This window comes from Chionomys nivalis, chromosome 5 (assembly GCF_950005125.1).
Source record: "Chionomys nivalis chromosome 5, mChiNiv1.1, whole genome shotgun sequence".
NCBI lineage: Eukaryota > Metazoa > Chordata > Mammalia > Rodentia > Cricetidae > Chionomys > Chionomys nivalis.
This window is the reverse complement of record NC_080090.1, coordinates 25,013,218-25,030,958: the sequence shown is the minus strand read 5'-3', so window position 1 is coordinate 25,030,958 and position 17,741 is coordinate 25,013,218. Positions and strand designations below refer to the sequence as shown.

The window sequence follows — 17,741 nt, the reverse complement described above, 5'->3', positions numbered from 1 at the left end:
AGAGAGCTAGTGGGCAGACATTACCTGTAGGTTGTCCACAACTAGCACTCCGTTGTGACTCAGGTCCAGGTACTCAATCTTTGGGATCAGTTTCTTATGAAAGAAAAGAATGTCTAGTGTTACTCAAGGAGGCAGGACCCTAAACAGTCCATGTACCCAGTGGCTAAACACACGCTTCAGGCTGGCTTATCTGCAGGGTCACTGACACCTCCCACTGCCCACTCAACAGAAATCCAAAGGAATCCACTGTTTGGACAGAACAACTGGCTTAAGTAATACACATGGTAACACATGGTAATGTCCTCCAAAACCAAGGGAACCTGTCCTTTTTTACCCTGTCCTCCCCCACAGGATCACAAAAAGAAGCACACTCTTAAGACCATTGGGATGTCGCTCTAACACAGGCACACCTATATTCTAGGCAATGAGTTTTCTGCTATTCCTTAAAAGGAATTATCATTTACCATGGTTTGGTTATATTAAATGCATACATAATTCATATACTTCACTTGGTTTTATGTATTAACTCACCATTTTAAAACATTCTCATTTTGAAATTCAACTTAAAAAGACTACACATAATATGTAGAGCACTTAATATATTTTTTTGGGGGGTGAGCCTTCAGAAAAAGTAAAATATAACAGCTATTCCTCGGGTTTGGAAGGTCTGAAAGCCTTGGGAGGCTGCTGCAAGCATACCACAGATTCGTCGATCTCAGAGATGCTGTTGTGGCTCAGGTCTAGAGTGGTCAATGCTTGCCATGTAGGGATGATAGCAGTCACAGGGCCTTCAAGGGCTGTGCCTTCAGGCTCCCACTCATCAAATTCTGAGGCTTCAGGAACAAGGACTTCCTGCATGAGAACATCTGTTGAGCCCTCACGCAACACTGAGTAGAATACGCTATCGTTGCAAAATTTAAGGAAGCACTAGAGCATATTTAGCATGTGGAAATGAGTTTGCATTAAAAAATGGGATTTGCTTTATGTGTCTTAAAGTGATTGTGAAATAACTGAAAGATGTGGAATATGTTCTGGTCCTGTGACTTCAGGAACAAATGCTAGTCAAGTCCCCCCAGGGCCTCTGCTCTACAACTGATATCTTTTCTGGCTTAAATCTTCAGAAGGTGAAGGTTTGAATTCGTGATGTTGCCGGACAGCCATGCTTTCAGAGTGGTCTCCACTGTGGACAACAAATCCCTTAACCATTACTTCCCAGGGAGAGCAGCAGCACAGGGCGTCAGTCACCACAGGAGAGGGAGACAGTTCTTCTCGGTTGACTTTTGATGTCTATAAGACATCTTATATGGGGTTATCCTGAGTTCCTTCAGCTATCTGGCAAGAAGTACTTCCCAGAGGACAAGACACTATACTCGACTCTCTGCACAGTTTCTTCCTTTGAGTCAGTGGCCTCAAGAGAAAGAATTTTCAACAAACCCAAATCCTGATCATAAGTCACAAAATGAGTCTCTCTCTATACTGAAGGACTTAAATATTATTATAATGGCATCCATATAATGGTAAAAGAAACTCCCTACCTTAACAGCTAGGCTATTTCTGTTACTCAGTCCAAACAGGGTCCAGCCCTTCTGCACCTCACCTTCTTCTGCAAGTCCAGGGAGGATGAGATACAAATGAGGGCTAAGCCAGTGCTTGCTGGGCTCAGAGAAAGTTCCTTGGCTTCACTAACAAAGGCTATGCCCCCCAGGCCAGGCCCCAGCATAAACACAAAGGCAGAGCTCACCTTCATTGAGGTTGCTGAGAATCTGACACTCATTGTGGCTAACGTTGGCTTGGAGGTGACCAGCCCTCGGATATGCTTAGCATCACAATGACTTATCTGGAACAAACAACAGCTGTGTCTCAGAAATGGCATCCTGGCCCCTCAGAAACCCCAGGAACTAGATGTTCATCCCACAGGCAAGCTCAAATCCCTAGATAAAAGATGACTCAAAACTTGGCCTCTTTTATTCCCCAGTGCGTCTCAGTTGCAGATAAACATTTTTTTTAATATTTATTTATTATGTATACAATATTCTGTCTGTGTGTATGCCTGAAGGCCAGAAGAGGGCGCCAGACCTCATTACAGATGGTTGTGAGTCACCATGTGGTTGCTGGGAATTGAACTCAGGACCTTTGGAAGAGCAGGCAATGCTCTTAACCGCTGAGCCATCTCTCCAGCCCCGCAGATAAACATTTTAAGTATCTAGTAAGAAAGGCATCTAGCCAGGCATGCTGGCGTACACCTCTAGACCCCACTCAGGAGGCAGAGGCAGGCAGATCTCTGTGAGTTTGAGGCCAGCCTGATCTTGCCTCAAAAATGGACGCTCAGGTTCCTTATGAGCCACAAATTCCATTTTTGTGGTTAAGGGCTACCGGGAGCTTGCCAAGGAAACAGAAAAGGTAGGATCTGGGAATCAGTGATGGAGAATAAGGGGCATGCAGCCACAGCACATGGAGCATCTCTCCTGCTCACCCAGCCTGACCCTCTGTCCTCAGGCAATACAGGTCAAGGGAAGCAGGCTTCTGGAATTCAAATTCAATATCTTGGCCTAACTTCCTCATTTCCCCAAGCCTCAGTTTCCTCAATTGTAAAATTGAGAACAAAAGTATCCATACTTCACGGAGAAGTTGGGGAGACTTGGTCAAGAATACATGGGCACTGGGTAGAGCTGAAGACAAAAAACAAGTTCAGGAAACATGTGGTTTTATTTTATAAAAAACAGTTTTTATTGTGCATTACTGACTCCCATTTCTTTTTTTTTTTTTTTCCTTTGATTTTTCGAGACAGGGGTTCTCCGTAACTTTTGGTTCCTGTCCTGGAACTTGCTCTTGTAGACCAGGCTGGCCTCGAACTCACAGAGATCTGCCTCTCTCTGCCTCCCGAGTGCTGGGATTAAAGGCGTGCGTCACCACCGCCCGGCTCTCCCCTTTCTTTCTTTCTTTCTTTCTTTCTTTCTTTCTTTCTTTCTTTCTTTCTCTCTCTCTCTCTCTCTCTCTCTCTCTCTCTCTCTCTCTCTCTTTCTTTCTTTCTTTCTTTCTTTCTTTCTTATGTATACAATATTCTGTCTGTATGTATGCCTGCAGGCTAGAAGAGGGCACCAGACCTCATTACAGATGGTTGTAAGCCACCATGTGGTTGCTGGGAATTGAACTCAGAACCTTTGGAAGAGCAGGCAATGCTCTTAACTGCTGAGCCATCTCTCCAGCCCCTCCCCTTTCTTTTTAAAAATGACAACAAAATTAGTGTTAGGAACCAGAATTCAGTAGAAAGTAATATAAAGCATTCTTCTTAGGGATGGGTGCCCTTGACTGGGAAAACAAAGAGTTGGAATTGCCTCTGTCTGGCCTAAGGATGATTTCTGTGACTTCTACCTGAATAACACATGGTCCTGACTCCATGAGAGGTCACAGCGAATTAATGCCTGCAGCTCTGATCTCTAATTCCTCTGCTGCCTACAATAGGGGTGGAGAACTGCAAACCAGCTAAGGACAGAAAAGGCCCCTTTCTGGCTTTCCCCTTTTCTGGCTTGATTTCCTTGGACAGAATCTGCCAACATGTTGCCAAATATGAAAGCAACGGTGCCTTACCACTTGCTATCACAATCATTTCCTGCAAAGAAACAACAGAGCAAGACACTGCTGGGCAGGGTCAGCCCTGCCTGCTGACTAGCAGCCTTGGGCCTTACCTCTACCTGATGAAGAGACTTGAATATAGAAAGATCAAAGGGCAGGAGCTGCTCCTGAATGTTGCTGGTCCCAAAAGGTCCTTCTGTGCCAGAAACCTGAGGTCAAAGATGGATTTATATTAGGAGTGCTGTAGTGAACTCCTGTTCTGCACTCTTGGGTGAATGTGGCCGCAGCTGTCAAACTCAAAGCTCTGACCACTTCAACTGTATTCAGACAATGGGCCACGATGCCCCCTGGCACTCACAGGCAGAAACACAGTATCAACAACACCAGGAGGCTTTCATCCACTGAGAGCCCCAGTCTTGGTCTCCTTCACACACTGCCAGCTGGTGAGCTATGGGACAACTGAGAGACTCTCTACAACTACGCTGCTGTAACTGTACCTTAAGGTACCTAAGGCGACAGGTGAAGTCTAGGATGTGCCCAAGGTCAGTCTTGGCATCACCGCTGGCACAAGTAGGCTTTCCTTGCTGTAGCTGCTCCGTGACAGCATAGAGCTGCAAGGGCCTGATGGCAAAGACCTCACCGGCTCCTAGAAGCTGTTCTCCTGTAACAGTCAAGTTCAAGAGTGAGCGTCCAGCCCCAGTCCAGTCCCAGCCTATTGGACAGCCAGGGGAGACAAGCACCAAGCCAACAGTCAACAAGCATGCAGCAAGCACCTATGACAAGCATCCACCCCACCCACCATGCGAAGCTACAGTCTTAGGTACATAGGAGTGGCCCTTCTGAGCTCACATTGGGCACAGGGCAATCCTGGACACATGATGAGAGAGAAGGGAAGGGCTGTGCAACTGGGGAGCCTCCTGAAGGGCGAGGTGGAGTGGAGAGCTAAGGCACAGAGCCAAGAGGAGGCTGGGAGAGGCAGTACTCTAGGTGTCACAACTACCTCGCACCCTCTAATATGCAGAGACTAAGGTCAGTTATAGACCTAAGATGCCAGTGTTTAGGCCTTAAATTGCTCCTTCTAGCAGGTTTCCGAACCTCTGACCACTAGTACCCTTACCTTTACCCCAGGGAAGGCAGTAAGATGCTAAATGTAAGCCTGATGGCGGGGCGTGCTCATTCTACTACTGTTAATTGTTAATATGAACATGACCCAAGATTGGTTTCTACTTGCGATCTGAACACTTTCAAGCAAGGACAAACCAGGTGCAAGATGGCAGCATGCCAGCCACCTTTCAACACCCCGTGTGACTTGGGAATAGATCCTGAGACATAGGTGAGTCCCAGGCACTCACCTTACACAAGCCTGGCTACCTGAGTTTGATCCCCAGAACCTACATAGAGGCGGAAGGAGAGAACTGACTCTACCAAGCTGTCCTCTATCTCCACATGTGTGCTGTGACACATGTGCCCACATACACATACCCCGCAAAAATAAAATTATAATAGAGAATCTTAAACATGAAGGATCCTCACCTACAGGGCAAGTAGTGGGTAGACTGGGGACCAGGGCCAAGGACTTGACACCCTCAAGGAGGTGGGTAGGATCTAATGTAAACTCAGTGCCACCCTGGGCACTAGGCAATGCCCCCAGCATTTCAAGAGCCCATGGCTACATACCTTTTTCAAAGAGCTCTTCAGCCAGTGCTGCAGTGATGCCATTTATTTCCTGTGGAGACACAGACCCTGCAGTTAGAGGTCCATTTGCCCATCGCTGGGATTGCACAGTCCCTGCTACCCACTCACTTCGCTCCTGCAGGGTCAGCTCTAGATCTCAGGAGTGTCCAATCTTTTGACACTGCAATTAAGACATTGTCACCAACAAAATTCATACTTGAGAACTGCACAATCAAGTAACAACAATACAATCACAAGAAGCATCTCATAATGCTTTAAGTAAGTTTACTGTTTTGTGTTGGGTTGCATTCATAGCTATCTTAGACCACACATAGCCTGCAGGCAACAAGTAGGACACAGCTTCTAGATAGAGAACAACTAAAGGAGGGAGAAAACGTAGAATGAAGGAAGAAGTTTAGAAGGGGGGAGGCTAGAGAAACGGCTCAGAGGTTAAGAGCACTGGCTGCTCTTCCAGAAGTCCTGAGTTCAATTCCCAGCAACTACATGGTGGCTCATACCCATCCTCAGTGAGATCTAGCGCCCTCTTCTGGCGTGCAGGTGTACATGTAGGCTGAACACTGTACACCAAAAATAAATCTTTTAAAAAAAAAGAAGTTTAGAAAGGGAACTGTTTTCAGATATATGGAGAGCTGAGCATTTCCTCAAAAACAACTGCAAGTCTACACAGGCGCTGGCTGAGTGGGCTGCAGCCCAGGGGCCAACAAAGCCTGACTTATGCCAAGGGTTGGCTGGGGGAGTCAGCAGCTTCCTCACTAAGTTTGGGGCTCCCAGGAGAGGGTGTGGCAGGGAAGAAATCCTGATTCTTTTGGGAAAAAAAGAGGCCCTGACTAATAGAATACGTGACTTTGCAGCACCAACTTTCCCTAGGAATGACTATTTCCACCTTCTCTCAGGTCAAATGTTTCTTCAAAGAGTGGAAACTAAGCGGTTATGGCAGCAAACACCTTTAAACCTAGCACCCAGGAGGCAGAGGCAGATGGATCTCTGTGAGTTTGAGGCTAACCTGGTCTGCAAAGCAAGTTCCAGGACAGCCAGGGCTGTTACAGAGAAACCCTATCTCGAAAAACAAACAACAACAACAAAAAAAAAACAAAAAACAAAAAAAAAGGAAGGAAGGAAGAATGTCTTTTTCCTGCGCTCAAGCCTCCCAGATTCACAGCAGCACAACAAAGCCCCAGGGTCACTAGAAAGATACAGCAAGGGTGTTCCAAATGCCACACAAAGCCACAGAGCGCACAGCAAGAACCAGTCCTCCCTCACATTAACAGCTACCACGCTGGCTTTAAGTCACAGCAGACAGTGTCTAAGTACTAGGTAGGTCCTGGCTCACTGACTTCTCCTGCCACCCTATAGATGCCGTTACACAAACAAGCCAACACAGGAGGAAGGTGTTGATGCTCCAGCTTTATGACTATAAACCAGCAGGGCTGGCTACACTCGAGCACTTGATCTTGGTCCTCTCAGAACATAGTCAATTGCTTCTGCACTCAAAACAATTGTGGGGAAAGAGATGGCTCAGTGGTTAAGAACACTTGCTACTCTTCCAGGGAACTTAGGTTTAGATTCACATGGCTCACAACCATTGGTAACTCCAGTTCCAGGGAATTTAACCTCCTCAGGCACCAGCCACAGGCATGGCACACATACATACACGTTAGCAAAACACTCAGACACATGAAATACTAAAAATCTAAAAAGAAAAAAAAAAAGTAACCAAACAATCATGAGGTTTGGAGACACTCGCCAAAACCTTTAGCCCCACCTCCCACAGATAAGAAATTAAACTGACTGACAGCAGTCCACGGGTCTTTTTGTAAGCAAGCCCAGATGGAGGCAGCACATAACTCCTCGCAACTCACAGGACACGCAATCTCTTATGCATTTATGGGACTTAGAAAGCACCAGGTGGCAGAGGACAGGGTGTCCTTTTCCTGTGACCTCATGAGTTGTTTGTCTCTTCCTTATATTTTATACATCACAGCTATCCGCCTCAAATACCAGGAACTAAATCTGGGGCCTCTATCCCTCAACCACAGCAGACAGCCTTTTATTTTGTTTTAACTGGGTGGCTTCAATTTCAGAATCCTTCCGCCTCAGCCTCCCAAGTAGTTGGGAGCTATGAGCCCTTCATCCAGCTCACAATAGCAATCTTTTTTTTTTTTTGGTTTTTCGAGACAGAGTTTCTCTGTGGCTTTGGAGCCTGTCCTGGAACTAGCTCTGTAGACCAGGCTGGTCTCGAACTCACAGAGATCTGCCTACCTCTGCCTCCTGAGTGCTGGGATTAAAGGCGTGCGCCACCACCGCCCGGCTCATGATAGCGATCTTAACAGCTGGAAATATGTAGTGATTGTTTCTTCCAGCCTGCATGTACGCTTGCCCTTTGTTCAAGGTGGTTTTCTTAACATAGTAAGGTTTTTTATTTTTATGTTTAACTTTTAATTCTTTTCCTTTGTGACTATGAGAATGTAAGAATATTATCCCAGTTTTCTCTTGGCCTCATGATCTTTAAAAGCTGTGCTTATACAGTTTGCTTGAAATTCAGTTTATATGTAAGAATTGCTCCTTTCCCACCTCACCAGAGAGAGAAGATAAGCCATTGCACTTCAGCATTAGAGAGCTCAGTGCACAGGTCAAAATGTCAGAGGCTAACAGAGCAACAGGGTTCCAGTAGAGGCTACGGGGTCTCTGAAGCGCAACTTCAGTCTCTTACAACCTCCTAAAGCCCTGAGTTTACCCTGGCAGCTGTGAGGATCCGAAGTCAAGGAAAAGCTTGAAATGGCCTACAAGCAAGCCTCCCACGCACTTCTGAGACACATGGCCTTCTTTCCTATCCTCCTATAGCCAGACCTCCTAGTGCTAAGGTACCAGAGGCTGCCCGTCTACACTTAACCTCAACTCCACAGGCCTCTCAGGCACTGTACAGACACAAGGAGCCTGCTAGAAGGCTCTTGAAAAAAAGGGCTTCCTGCCCTGTCACCACCGCCAGCAGAAATATATCTCCTATGGAACATTTCTTTGGGCAACTGGTGTTGATCTGGACAGAAGGGAAAGTCACGCTGGACGACAGCCCTGCTAAGGGTCAGAGCTGGGGTTCCCAGAAGACCCAGAGAATGCTGCTACCAAGAGGCAAGAGCTTTAACTTCTGAGGAATCTCAAAAGCAAACTCTTAAGTATTTCTTTCCAATCTGTGCTCAGGAAGAGCACACTGTTGGCCTTCCTACTTGGCTTCCTCAGGCTGACCTTCACCTCAGGAGAGAGTCTGAACCAGAGGGATCTAGAAATTTCTTAGTCTGAAAACCTAAAGCACTAGTTTCCTCTGGCCAAGCTGCACCTGAAGGCAAAGGGCACAGAGTCAGACCTCTACCTCAGTTAGGCCTCTTTGGGCTGTACCTCAACACCATATGGACTACTTAGGCTATTTATATCTTTAGCTGCCTACTCACAGAGCCCAGCTGTAAGTGTACCCCCAAATACAGATCTGATGCTCAATTAGACACCCCTCGCTAGTCCTTGCCACCTCTGCTTGGCTCATGCTAAAGCAGTGTGCCTGCCAGTGGACATTCACTGGGCAGGAATTACATGGCACTGAGGCCATTACCCAGGTGTGATCTGGACACACGTGTTAGAAGGGCCTTGCATTTTGTCTACCAGGAGTCAGGCATATTATATGTGATTCAACTTTAAGCAAAATTCCCCACTGAAGGATTCACATATAAATTTTAAAAAGCTTCAAGACTCTAAGTTGAAAAATAAACACACCAAACAGGTTTGTTATCATTCACAACCTCAGCCCTTTGCAACTAAAACAAATTAATTATAAAAATAAAACGGATCTAAAGCCAACACTAAGAGAGTCAACAATTTCATTTCAAATTAAAAAAATTGTTTTCTGGTTACAGTCAAGTGGCTTTAAAATAAGGAAATGATATATACCTCACCTTTGAAGGGAACTCAGTTATCTTTCTTACCAGAGCAGCCCAGCATGGTGACATGTGGTGAGCCCTGACACACCCCTTTTCTAAGCCTCAGATATTCACTGTAAAAGCTCAGGCAGGCTCCAAACAGCCCCCAGACTACCACCTTCAAGATCACAAAACAGAATAAGGCACAGAAAAGTTAAATAACTGAATTGGAATGAACTGGTTGAAACAAGCAGGCCTGGGAGACAGACTGGGCTCTGTCTATTTCCAAGCCAACTGTGATGTGGCCTGCTTCAGGATGATCTTGGTTATGATTATCCATGGGATTGCATTCTGCTGAGTTTGGAACTTCTCTAAACATTCTGGGACAGGGTCTATCACTGTGAGTCCAGGAAGCGAGGAGCACAGCTATCCAGTGGAGGAGGAAACAAAGGCTGCCTCACCCCTGGAATTCCCCAGTTCTGGGTTGGCTGGAGAGGGAAATGCTTTTTCCCTTGTCATTAAAATCCAAATAATGAAAGAATCGAACTGGACTTTATATTTTTTACCATATACAAAGATGAACTTGAAATGGATCAAAGTCCTAAATGTAAAAACAAAACATATAAGAGAAAATATAAATTTTTTGTGATACCAATTAGTCAATGGGTTCTCAGATATGGCATGAAAAATACAAGTGACCAAAATATACAAAAAAATAAACTTTGTCAAAATCTAAAATATGTATGTTTCAAAGAATATTATCAAGGGCTCAGTGGTCAAGAAAACTTGCTGCTCTTACAGAGGACAAGGGTTCAATTCCCAGCACCCACATAGCTAACAACTGTTGATAACTCCAGTGCCAGGGGATCTGACCCGTTTTCTGGCCTCCATAGGCACTGTACACACACGGTCACAGACATATATGCAGGCAAAACACTCATGAACATAATAAAAATAAATAAATATTTTTAAAGGATATTATCAAGTAAAGGAAGCCAAGTGTGGTGGTACATGCCCATAATCACAGTACTCAGGAGGCTGAGGCAGGACGATGGTTGAGTTTGAGGCCAGCTTGTTCTCTAAGGTTCTAAGCCAGCAGGGACTACACAGAGACCATGTCCTAAGAAAGAACAGCAACAACAAACAAAGTGAAAAGCTGTGGGTACAAACCAATGGTAGTCCATGTTTAGGATATAAAAGGCCCGAAGTCTGATCTGTAGCACACACACGAAAGAGAGACAAAGGAAGAAAAAAAGGGAGGAAGGAAAAAAAAGAAAGTAAAAAGTAAAGGGTTAAAAACAAAACAAGCCGGATGGTGGTGGCACATGCCTTTAATCCCAGCACTCAGGAGGCAGAGTCAGGGAATCTCTGTGAGTTTGAGGCCAGCCTGGTCTACAGATAGAGTTTCAGGACAGCCAGGGTTACAGAGAAACCCTGTTTTGAAAAACCAAAAACCAAACCAAAACAAAACAAAAAATGACCTTTGTGGAATATACTAAAAAATTAAAAACAAAATAAAAAACCTTTATAGAACATAAGTTATTTGTATATCACAGTTCTGATAAGGGTTTAGCATCCAGAATATATAAAGAACTCTTACAACTCAACAAAAAGAAATTAAAATTAAAAAAAAAAAAAAGAAAAAGAAAGGGACCATGCTCAGCAGTTACTAGGACTGGCTGCTCTTCCAGAAGACCTGGTTTAATTCCCAGCACCCACATGGCAGCTCTAACCTGTCTGTAACTCCAGTTCTAGGGCTTCTGACACCCTCATACAGACATACATGCAGGCAAAATAACAATGCACACAAAATAAAAATAAATTATAAGCCTGGCAGTGGTGGCACATGCCTTTAATCCCAGTACTTTGGAGGCAGAAGCAGGAGGATCTCTCTAAGTTCGAGGCCAGCCTGGTCTACAAAGCGAGTTCCAGGAGACGCTCCAAAGCTATACAGAGAAACCCTGTCTCAAAAAAACAAAACAAACAACAACAACAACAAAAAATTGTAAAAAAGAAAGACCTAATGTTACACAGACAAGGGATCTAAATCCATTTCTCCAAAGATATAAATGCCTAATAGGCATATTTAAAAAAAAAAAAAAATCTCAGCATCATTAATCATGGCGCAACTGCAAGCGAAAACCACAATGGAACTACTTCACACCTACTATGACATCTAGATAAAACAAAGACAGGTGCAAAGGGGGGTTAGGATGTGGGGAAATGGAACATATGCATTGTGACTAAGAATGGAAAAGAATCTGGTGGTTCCTTAAAAAGCCAAGTTATTATATAACTCACCTTCCTCTTCTGGGTATACCACAAACGTACATAAAACCTGCAGCAGTCTCCCCCAGTTCCGTTTATCCAATTTCATTTTCTGTGGTATTCATGATCAACTACAGTCCAAAGTTGTTAAATGGAAAATACTAGAAGTAAATGATTCCTAAGTTTTAAATTGCACACCATTCTGAGTATCATGAACTCTCCAACCAGCCCACTCTGTCCTACCTGGAGCACGAGTTGTTCCTCTGTTCAGCACATCTATAGAATACACTCAGCACTTAGTAGACTGCTAGTCATTAGCAGCCATCTTGGCTACTATAGTATTGAAACAGAACAGTCTGAACATGAGGGAGTAGAGATGCAGGGATTCCGATATGCCCAAGACAAGTCTTGAAGAGAAAAGATAAAGTTTCTCATTTGATAGGAAAATAAATTAGCTAAGATCACAGTAAAAATGATTCTTCTATCCAGGAAATTGTGAAGAAAATCCTACTAGATTTGCTGTGATACTTCAACTGAAAAGGTTATGGTTAGAACACATAAGTACTCTGACCAGAAATAACAATGGATCTGTACAAGCACATATAGGAAAAAACACAGGTAGGGCTCAGCATGGGGCTTGGCTTTAGCTGTCTTTTGGAGCCCTTACAATGTGTTCATTGTCTTAGATACAGGGATGAAGGATAAACACAAGATGGTATGGCAGTCCCTCCTTAGTCATGGAGGGCACACTCTAAAACCCACGGATGCCCTAAACCATACAGTTCACATACCACTCTTTCCTACAGATGCATACTCATGATAAAGTCTAATCTAAGAGAAGGCAGAGCCAAACATTAATACTCTAAAATTACTAAAATAATATGTTGTTGAGTTCGAGGCCAGCCTGGTCTACAGAGTGAGTTCCAGGACAGGCTCCAAAGCTACAGAGAAACCCTGTCTCGAAAAACAAACAAACAAACAAACAAAAATGTTGTAATAAAAATTATGTAATATGGTCTCTCAAGGTATCTTCTACTTTTACCTTTCCACTTACAGGAAGCACTTCATGGCTACATTCTGGCATACCTGAATTGCAGCATCATGACTCAGGTGCTTTGGGCTATTTATTACCTGGACCTAGTACTGTGACACTCGCTCTGACAACTGAGATGGTGGCCTACTAAGTGATGTATGTACAGTGTGATTCGCCAGACAAAGCTGATCCTGTGAAAGAGCTCTCCACTCTACTCAGAATGGTACGTCTAAAACTCACGGACTGTTTACTTCTGGAGTTTTCCATTTAACATTTTCACACCACGGAATTCAAAATCAGATTAGAAAGGGATTTCTGAATGTACATCCAAAGAATATTTTAGTCATAAAAGGACTAAAAGATTAATGCTACATGAACGGATCCGAGAAATAAATGAAATTGCTATATGTTATATGAACCACTTATGCAAAACATTGAGAACAAGCAAACTCAAAAAGACAGAAAGCAAGGCCCTGAGTGCTGAGGGCTGGGGAAAGGAGGGAACAGGCAGTGACTGCCCTAAACACAGGGCTGGGTTGTGGGTGATGACCTGCAGCAGTGCTCACTTCACACCTTTGTGCATCGGCTGAAAACTACTGAATGATATACTTACAGTGAACTTTATAGTGAGTGAGCTATATCTCAATCTAAAAGTATTTCTCCCCAAACAGAAAAGAACAGCAACAACCACAACAAAACCAGGTGTGTGGGTATCTGCTGTAATTGCAGTACTCAGGAGGAAGAGCAGGGAGGAGTATAACTGCAAGTTCAAGGTCACCGTAGGCTGCGGGGAAAATCTTATGCCAACTCTGTCTATTTAGTCAAAGCCTGTCTCAACTCAACAAAATAAAATGTAAGTAGTCCAAACCATAACCAAGTAGGATTCCCTGGGTACCCCCACTTCATCCAATGTCAGCACGCAGGACAGATGTATCTGCAACAATCCCTAGGTAGATACTGGCTAAGACAAAGATTCCCTGGAGAGCTCCTGCCTGCAGAAAAAAATTGACAGTGCTCTTAAGACTGTGTTGGTTCAAAATTAAACTGAAAGGAAGACCTAGTCCAGAGGGTCTCAGCTGGGTCGTTTTACCCCTTTCCCACCATGAGAAGATGGGCATTGTCTCCTCTAGAAAACAGAATTGGAGTGAATGGGACTGGGAAGGGCAGTGCTAGTCAGACTGGATAGAGGCCAGAGATGCTGCTAAGTAGTGTCCCTCACCATGGCTGAGAAACCCATCTTAATCTAAAGACAAGTTAATTACTTTTAAAATTCTCACATTTATTTAACCTATGCATATATTTTATGTCAATAATGCCAAATATGTCTGAAAAGTTCTGAGGTCATGCTTCAAACCAGAACCACAGAGTTAGGCTTGCCCCAGACCTATGGCAGGTAAGTCTAACTAAAAAGAGTATTCTAGGCCTTTCATGGCTCAGAGTTGGGCAAACCTGCAGTAGCTAGGAAAAACTCCCCAAAGACAGTCTTAAGCAACAAATTATACTTTCAAAGAGATGTTTATCGGGTTTCATTCTTCAGCAGAAAATGGAAGTTTTATGAAGTTTATCTGACAGACACATAGGGAATGAGAATTTTTCTTACTCAAGGAAATGTAAAAAGACATTCACAACAGGAGATGGTATACAGACACATTCTAACTGGTCCCTTCAGCTTGTGACATCACCAAACTCCAAATCTCCAGGCTCTATTTAGTATTCCAAAAAAAGATTCAGGAGTCTTACTCTGTTGTTTCAGAAGAAAGATTTGTTTTAAAGAAGGTACTTCCTATAAGCCAAGGCCATCCTCATCATTTAAGGGAAAAAGAATTAAAAAGTAGATATATGTTATCAGAAAACCTCTCAAAGAGACTATCCCACACAGTTCTTCACAGACAACTACATCAATGTGATCCTTTCTCTTATAAAACTAGAACCCTAATCTATATACTGGGTTGTTTTGGTGTGTGTGGGGGGGCGAGTTTAGCGAGGAGGGGTGTTGAGACAGACTCTCACTATGTAGCCTTGGCTGGCTTGAAGCTTGCTGTGTAGACCAGGCTGGCCTTGAACTCACAAAGATCCACCTGCTGCTGCCTCCCAAGTGCTGGGATTAAAGGCGTGTGCTTGAATAGCAAGGATTTGTTCCTCTCATACATGCATTTTCTAGGGCAGAAGGTCCACAGCTACACCAGCAATATAAGGTCCAGTTGTAAGGCTGACCATTTTTATTTGTTTTGTTTGTCTGTTTGGGGACAGGAGTTTCATCATGTAGCCCTGGTAATTCAAACTCAAGAGATTTGCCTGCTTCTAGCTGCTGGGATAAAGGCCTGTGTCACCATGGAGAATTTTCAAGACCTACAGTCTGGAAAGTGCTGAACTGCAGGTGTGTGCCATCATACCTGGTGTGGCTTGATTTTTTTTTTTTTTTTTTTAAGAAACTTCTTTCCACCATTCTTTGTGTTGTCTTCCATATCTTGCTCCAAATCTTGCAATAACTACCTTTATTCACATACCCTTTTACAGTTGCCTTAGCTTTCCTTAGAATAAATTCTCAGAAGTGAACTGCTCCTGGCTTTTGATATTTTGGCTTCACACTGCTAGACTACCCTTCTTAAGGTCTGACAAGTTAATTATTTTTTACTTTTTATTGTTCTTGAGACACAGTCTTGCTATACAGTTCTGGGCAGCCACATACTGATGAACCCTCTGCTCAGCAGGACTTACTCTGTCAGCGGCAGCATTTCATGGTCTATGCAGAGGAGAGTAGAGCTGCTCCATGAAGCCAGCAGTGGAGCCGTCAACCCTGGGCTATGATGGCATTCATTACTTAAAGATAACTAATTCCAGGCTGGAAGGATGGTTCAGCAGTTAAAAGAGCAAACTGCACGTACAGAGGACCCAGATTCATTTCCCTGGGTGACTCACAACCTCCTGTAACTCGAGCTCCAAGGGACCCAACATCCTCTCTGGTTTACACGGTGCTTACACTGACATGTACACACCCCACCCAAATGTAAAACACTAAAGATAAAATAACCTTAAAATCCAAGAAGAATGACTAATTCCCTCACTGGTGCTGAGCCGCAGTCCAACTCCAACAGTGTATCTAGACCATTGTCCATCCTCACCCATTAGGAGGAAAATCTACCTTAAAAATCAAGAGATGTTTTTGCAAAACAAAATGCCTTGTAGTAGAAGAAAATAAGTGGTCAGTCTGATTTACACAAACCCACCCACAAACATGACCTGCTCTACCTGACTCTGCTCTTCTACGTTCTAACCTAGAGCCAGGGTCCAGTCTGTTTCTCCTCAAAGTTGAGAACCCAAAGGGAACTTACATAGAAGTGGAAATGCAAGAAGTGGGCCAGAACTCTGGGAGCCACATCAGGGAACGTGGCTAGGAGGGTCTGGAGGTACACCTCCAGGTCCTTCTCCCGCTTCTCTACCAAGCTCCGTGAGTTCTTTCCAATTATCTTTTTGGGTGGAAGGAGAGTTCTGTCAATTTTCTTCTCTGCAACAAGCTGCAAGAAAACACAAGCACATCAACCACAGACCAAGTAGCTCTGTATGGATGAAGCCCCGGGCTGCAAGGACCGTATCTTCTACAACCACTCTTGGCAGCAGTGCCAGGGTGAGTGCTCCCAGCTGGGGCACCTGGAATGTGGCCTCTTCCAATCCAAGTGGTACTGGAAATACCAATACAATTCCAAGTGAGAAAGTCCATCTTTGGTCTTTGGGGACACTGGGAAAAGTAGTGCTTATGGCCCCCTGAAGTTCAAAAACCAAAGGAGTCTGTGTTGTATTTCAGTCTCATTGTAAAAAATCCCTCAGAAAAGCAGCTCTGTCTAAGAGCAAAGGAAAAATATAATCTCAATCTGTTATCAAAGAGTAAAAAATATATTTTGTGAAACAAGTTCAAGCCTATGCTCTCCTCAGGAGTTCAGCAATTTTAAAATCAAAATTGAAACATACTAATCTAGACAGTCTCATGCTAGAGTTGGACTCCTAGGCCCAACCAGTTCTTTCGTCCGATGTATTAAGAACTGGTCTGCTATAAAGCCCATGAGAGAGAGGGCTCATCTGCTGAATGCGCTTGCTGTTGAATCTGATGAGCTGAGTTCAAGCCTTGAGGTCGATGTGGCAGAAGGAGAATGACTGCTCACAGGCTACCCTCTGACCTCCACACATGCGCTGTGGCATGTGTGCACCCTCTCCTACCTAAAATAAATACATAAATTATATATATACTTAAATTTTTTAAATTATTATTTCAAGACAGGGTTTCTCTGTGTAACAGCCCTGGCTGTCCTCAAACTCACAGAGATCCTCCTGCCTCTGCCTCTCAAGTGCTAGAATTAAAGGCATGCACCACTATGACCAGTGATAAATAAAATCTTTAAAGATTAGCAAACAATAGATGTGGAGGCAGTTTCACCCTAAAACTAGTGGGTAGCACAATGGAGACTTGGTCGTCAAGCCCCTAGGCCCGAGATACAGGTTCCCAGCTCTTAAGATCACCTTTTCATGCAGGTCATGGAAGTCACTATAGCGGTGCTTGACTGTCCACTCATGGTTGCCGTCAGTAACCTGTATGATATAAACCTAAAGGGAAAAAAGATTCCTTGTGACTAGGGAACCCTGCCCCCACAACAGCTGCAAAGTATTCAGACCCCACTCCCCAAAAACCCAGAGTCAGGCTCCTTGTACATCCAGTGTGCACCTGACCCCTACTGAGCAGTGGTGGCCCAGACTTCCTAGCCTCCACCACAGCCCTGTGAGGTTTGGAGTCAAGCTGTGCTTCGATTATCAGCAAGGAATGGAAATAGGACTGGTTCAAACACTGGTTTACATCCTGCCTCAACCTGAGTGGTAGGCAGGCTGTCCCTTGTAAGGGACACAGAGCAGAGCTGGGTTTGGCAGGGCCGGTGTCTCTGCTATGCACCTTTCCAGGTACCCTGACTCCATCCTAGAAGCAGGTCTTCGGCCAACATTTCCCTCTGGCTGTGGTTTTGAATTCGGCTGCTGAACCAGGAGCTGGAGGCACCACCATGCTCCCAGGGGCAGCAGTGGTCCAATCAGAAGACAATACGGTTTTGGTGGTTAAGAAAACCTGGGTTCAAAAATCTGGCTATCCCATTTCCTGGGTGTGGCTTATGTGCAGCTTATGTAAGTGACTGGGAGCCTAAATTCTCTCTGGGCCTCAATTCCTCCATATTAAAACCTGGTAGGCTTAAGGATCAAGTCAAGCAGTAAGTATGAAATGACTGTGCAGGCCC

At 44.3% G+C, this 17,741-nt stretch overlaps 1 protein-coding gene across 4 annotated transcripts in view; it reads right to left on the bottom strand.

The window, feature by feature from the left end:
* Positions 1-17,741, bottom strand: part of Nisch (nischarin) — a 35,618-nt gene that overhangs the window by 16,344 nt on the left and 1,533 nt on the right. For all 4 annotated transcript variants that reach the window (XM_057769350.1, XM_057769352.1, XM_057769351.1 and 1 more), the window contains exons 2-9: positions 16,984-17,067; positions 15,804-15,986; positions 5,251-5,299; positions 4,071-4,234; positions 3,687-3,782; positions 1,742-1,837; positions 700-852; positions 25-93 (exon numbers count right to left, since the gene is read on the bottom strand). In XM_057769350.1, coding sequence (XP_057625333.1) covers positions 25-93; positions 700-852; positions 1,742-1,837; positions 3,687-3,782; positions 4,071-4,234; positions 5,251-5,299; positions 15,804-15,986; positions 16,984-17,067 — 894 coding nt within the window. The remainder of the gene's footprint in view (positions 1-24; positions 94-699; positions 853-1,741; positions 1,838-3,686; positions 3,783-4,070; positions 4,235-5,250; positions 5,300-15,803; positions 15,987-16,983; positions 17,068-17,741) is intronic.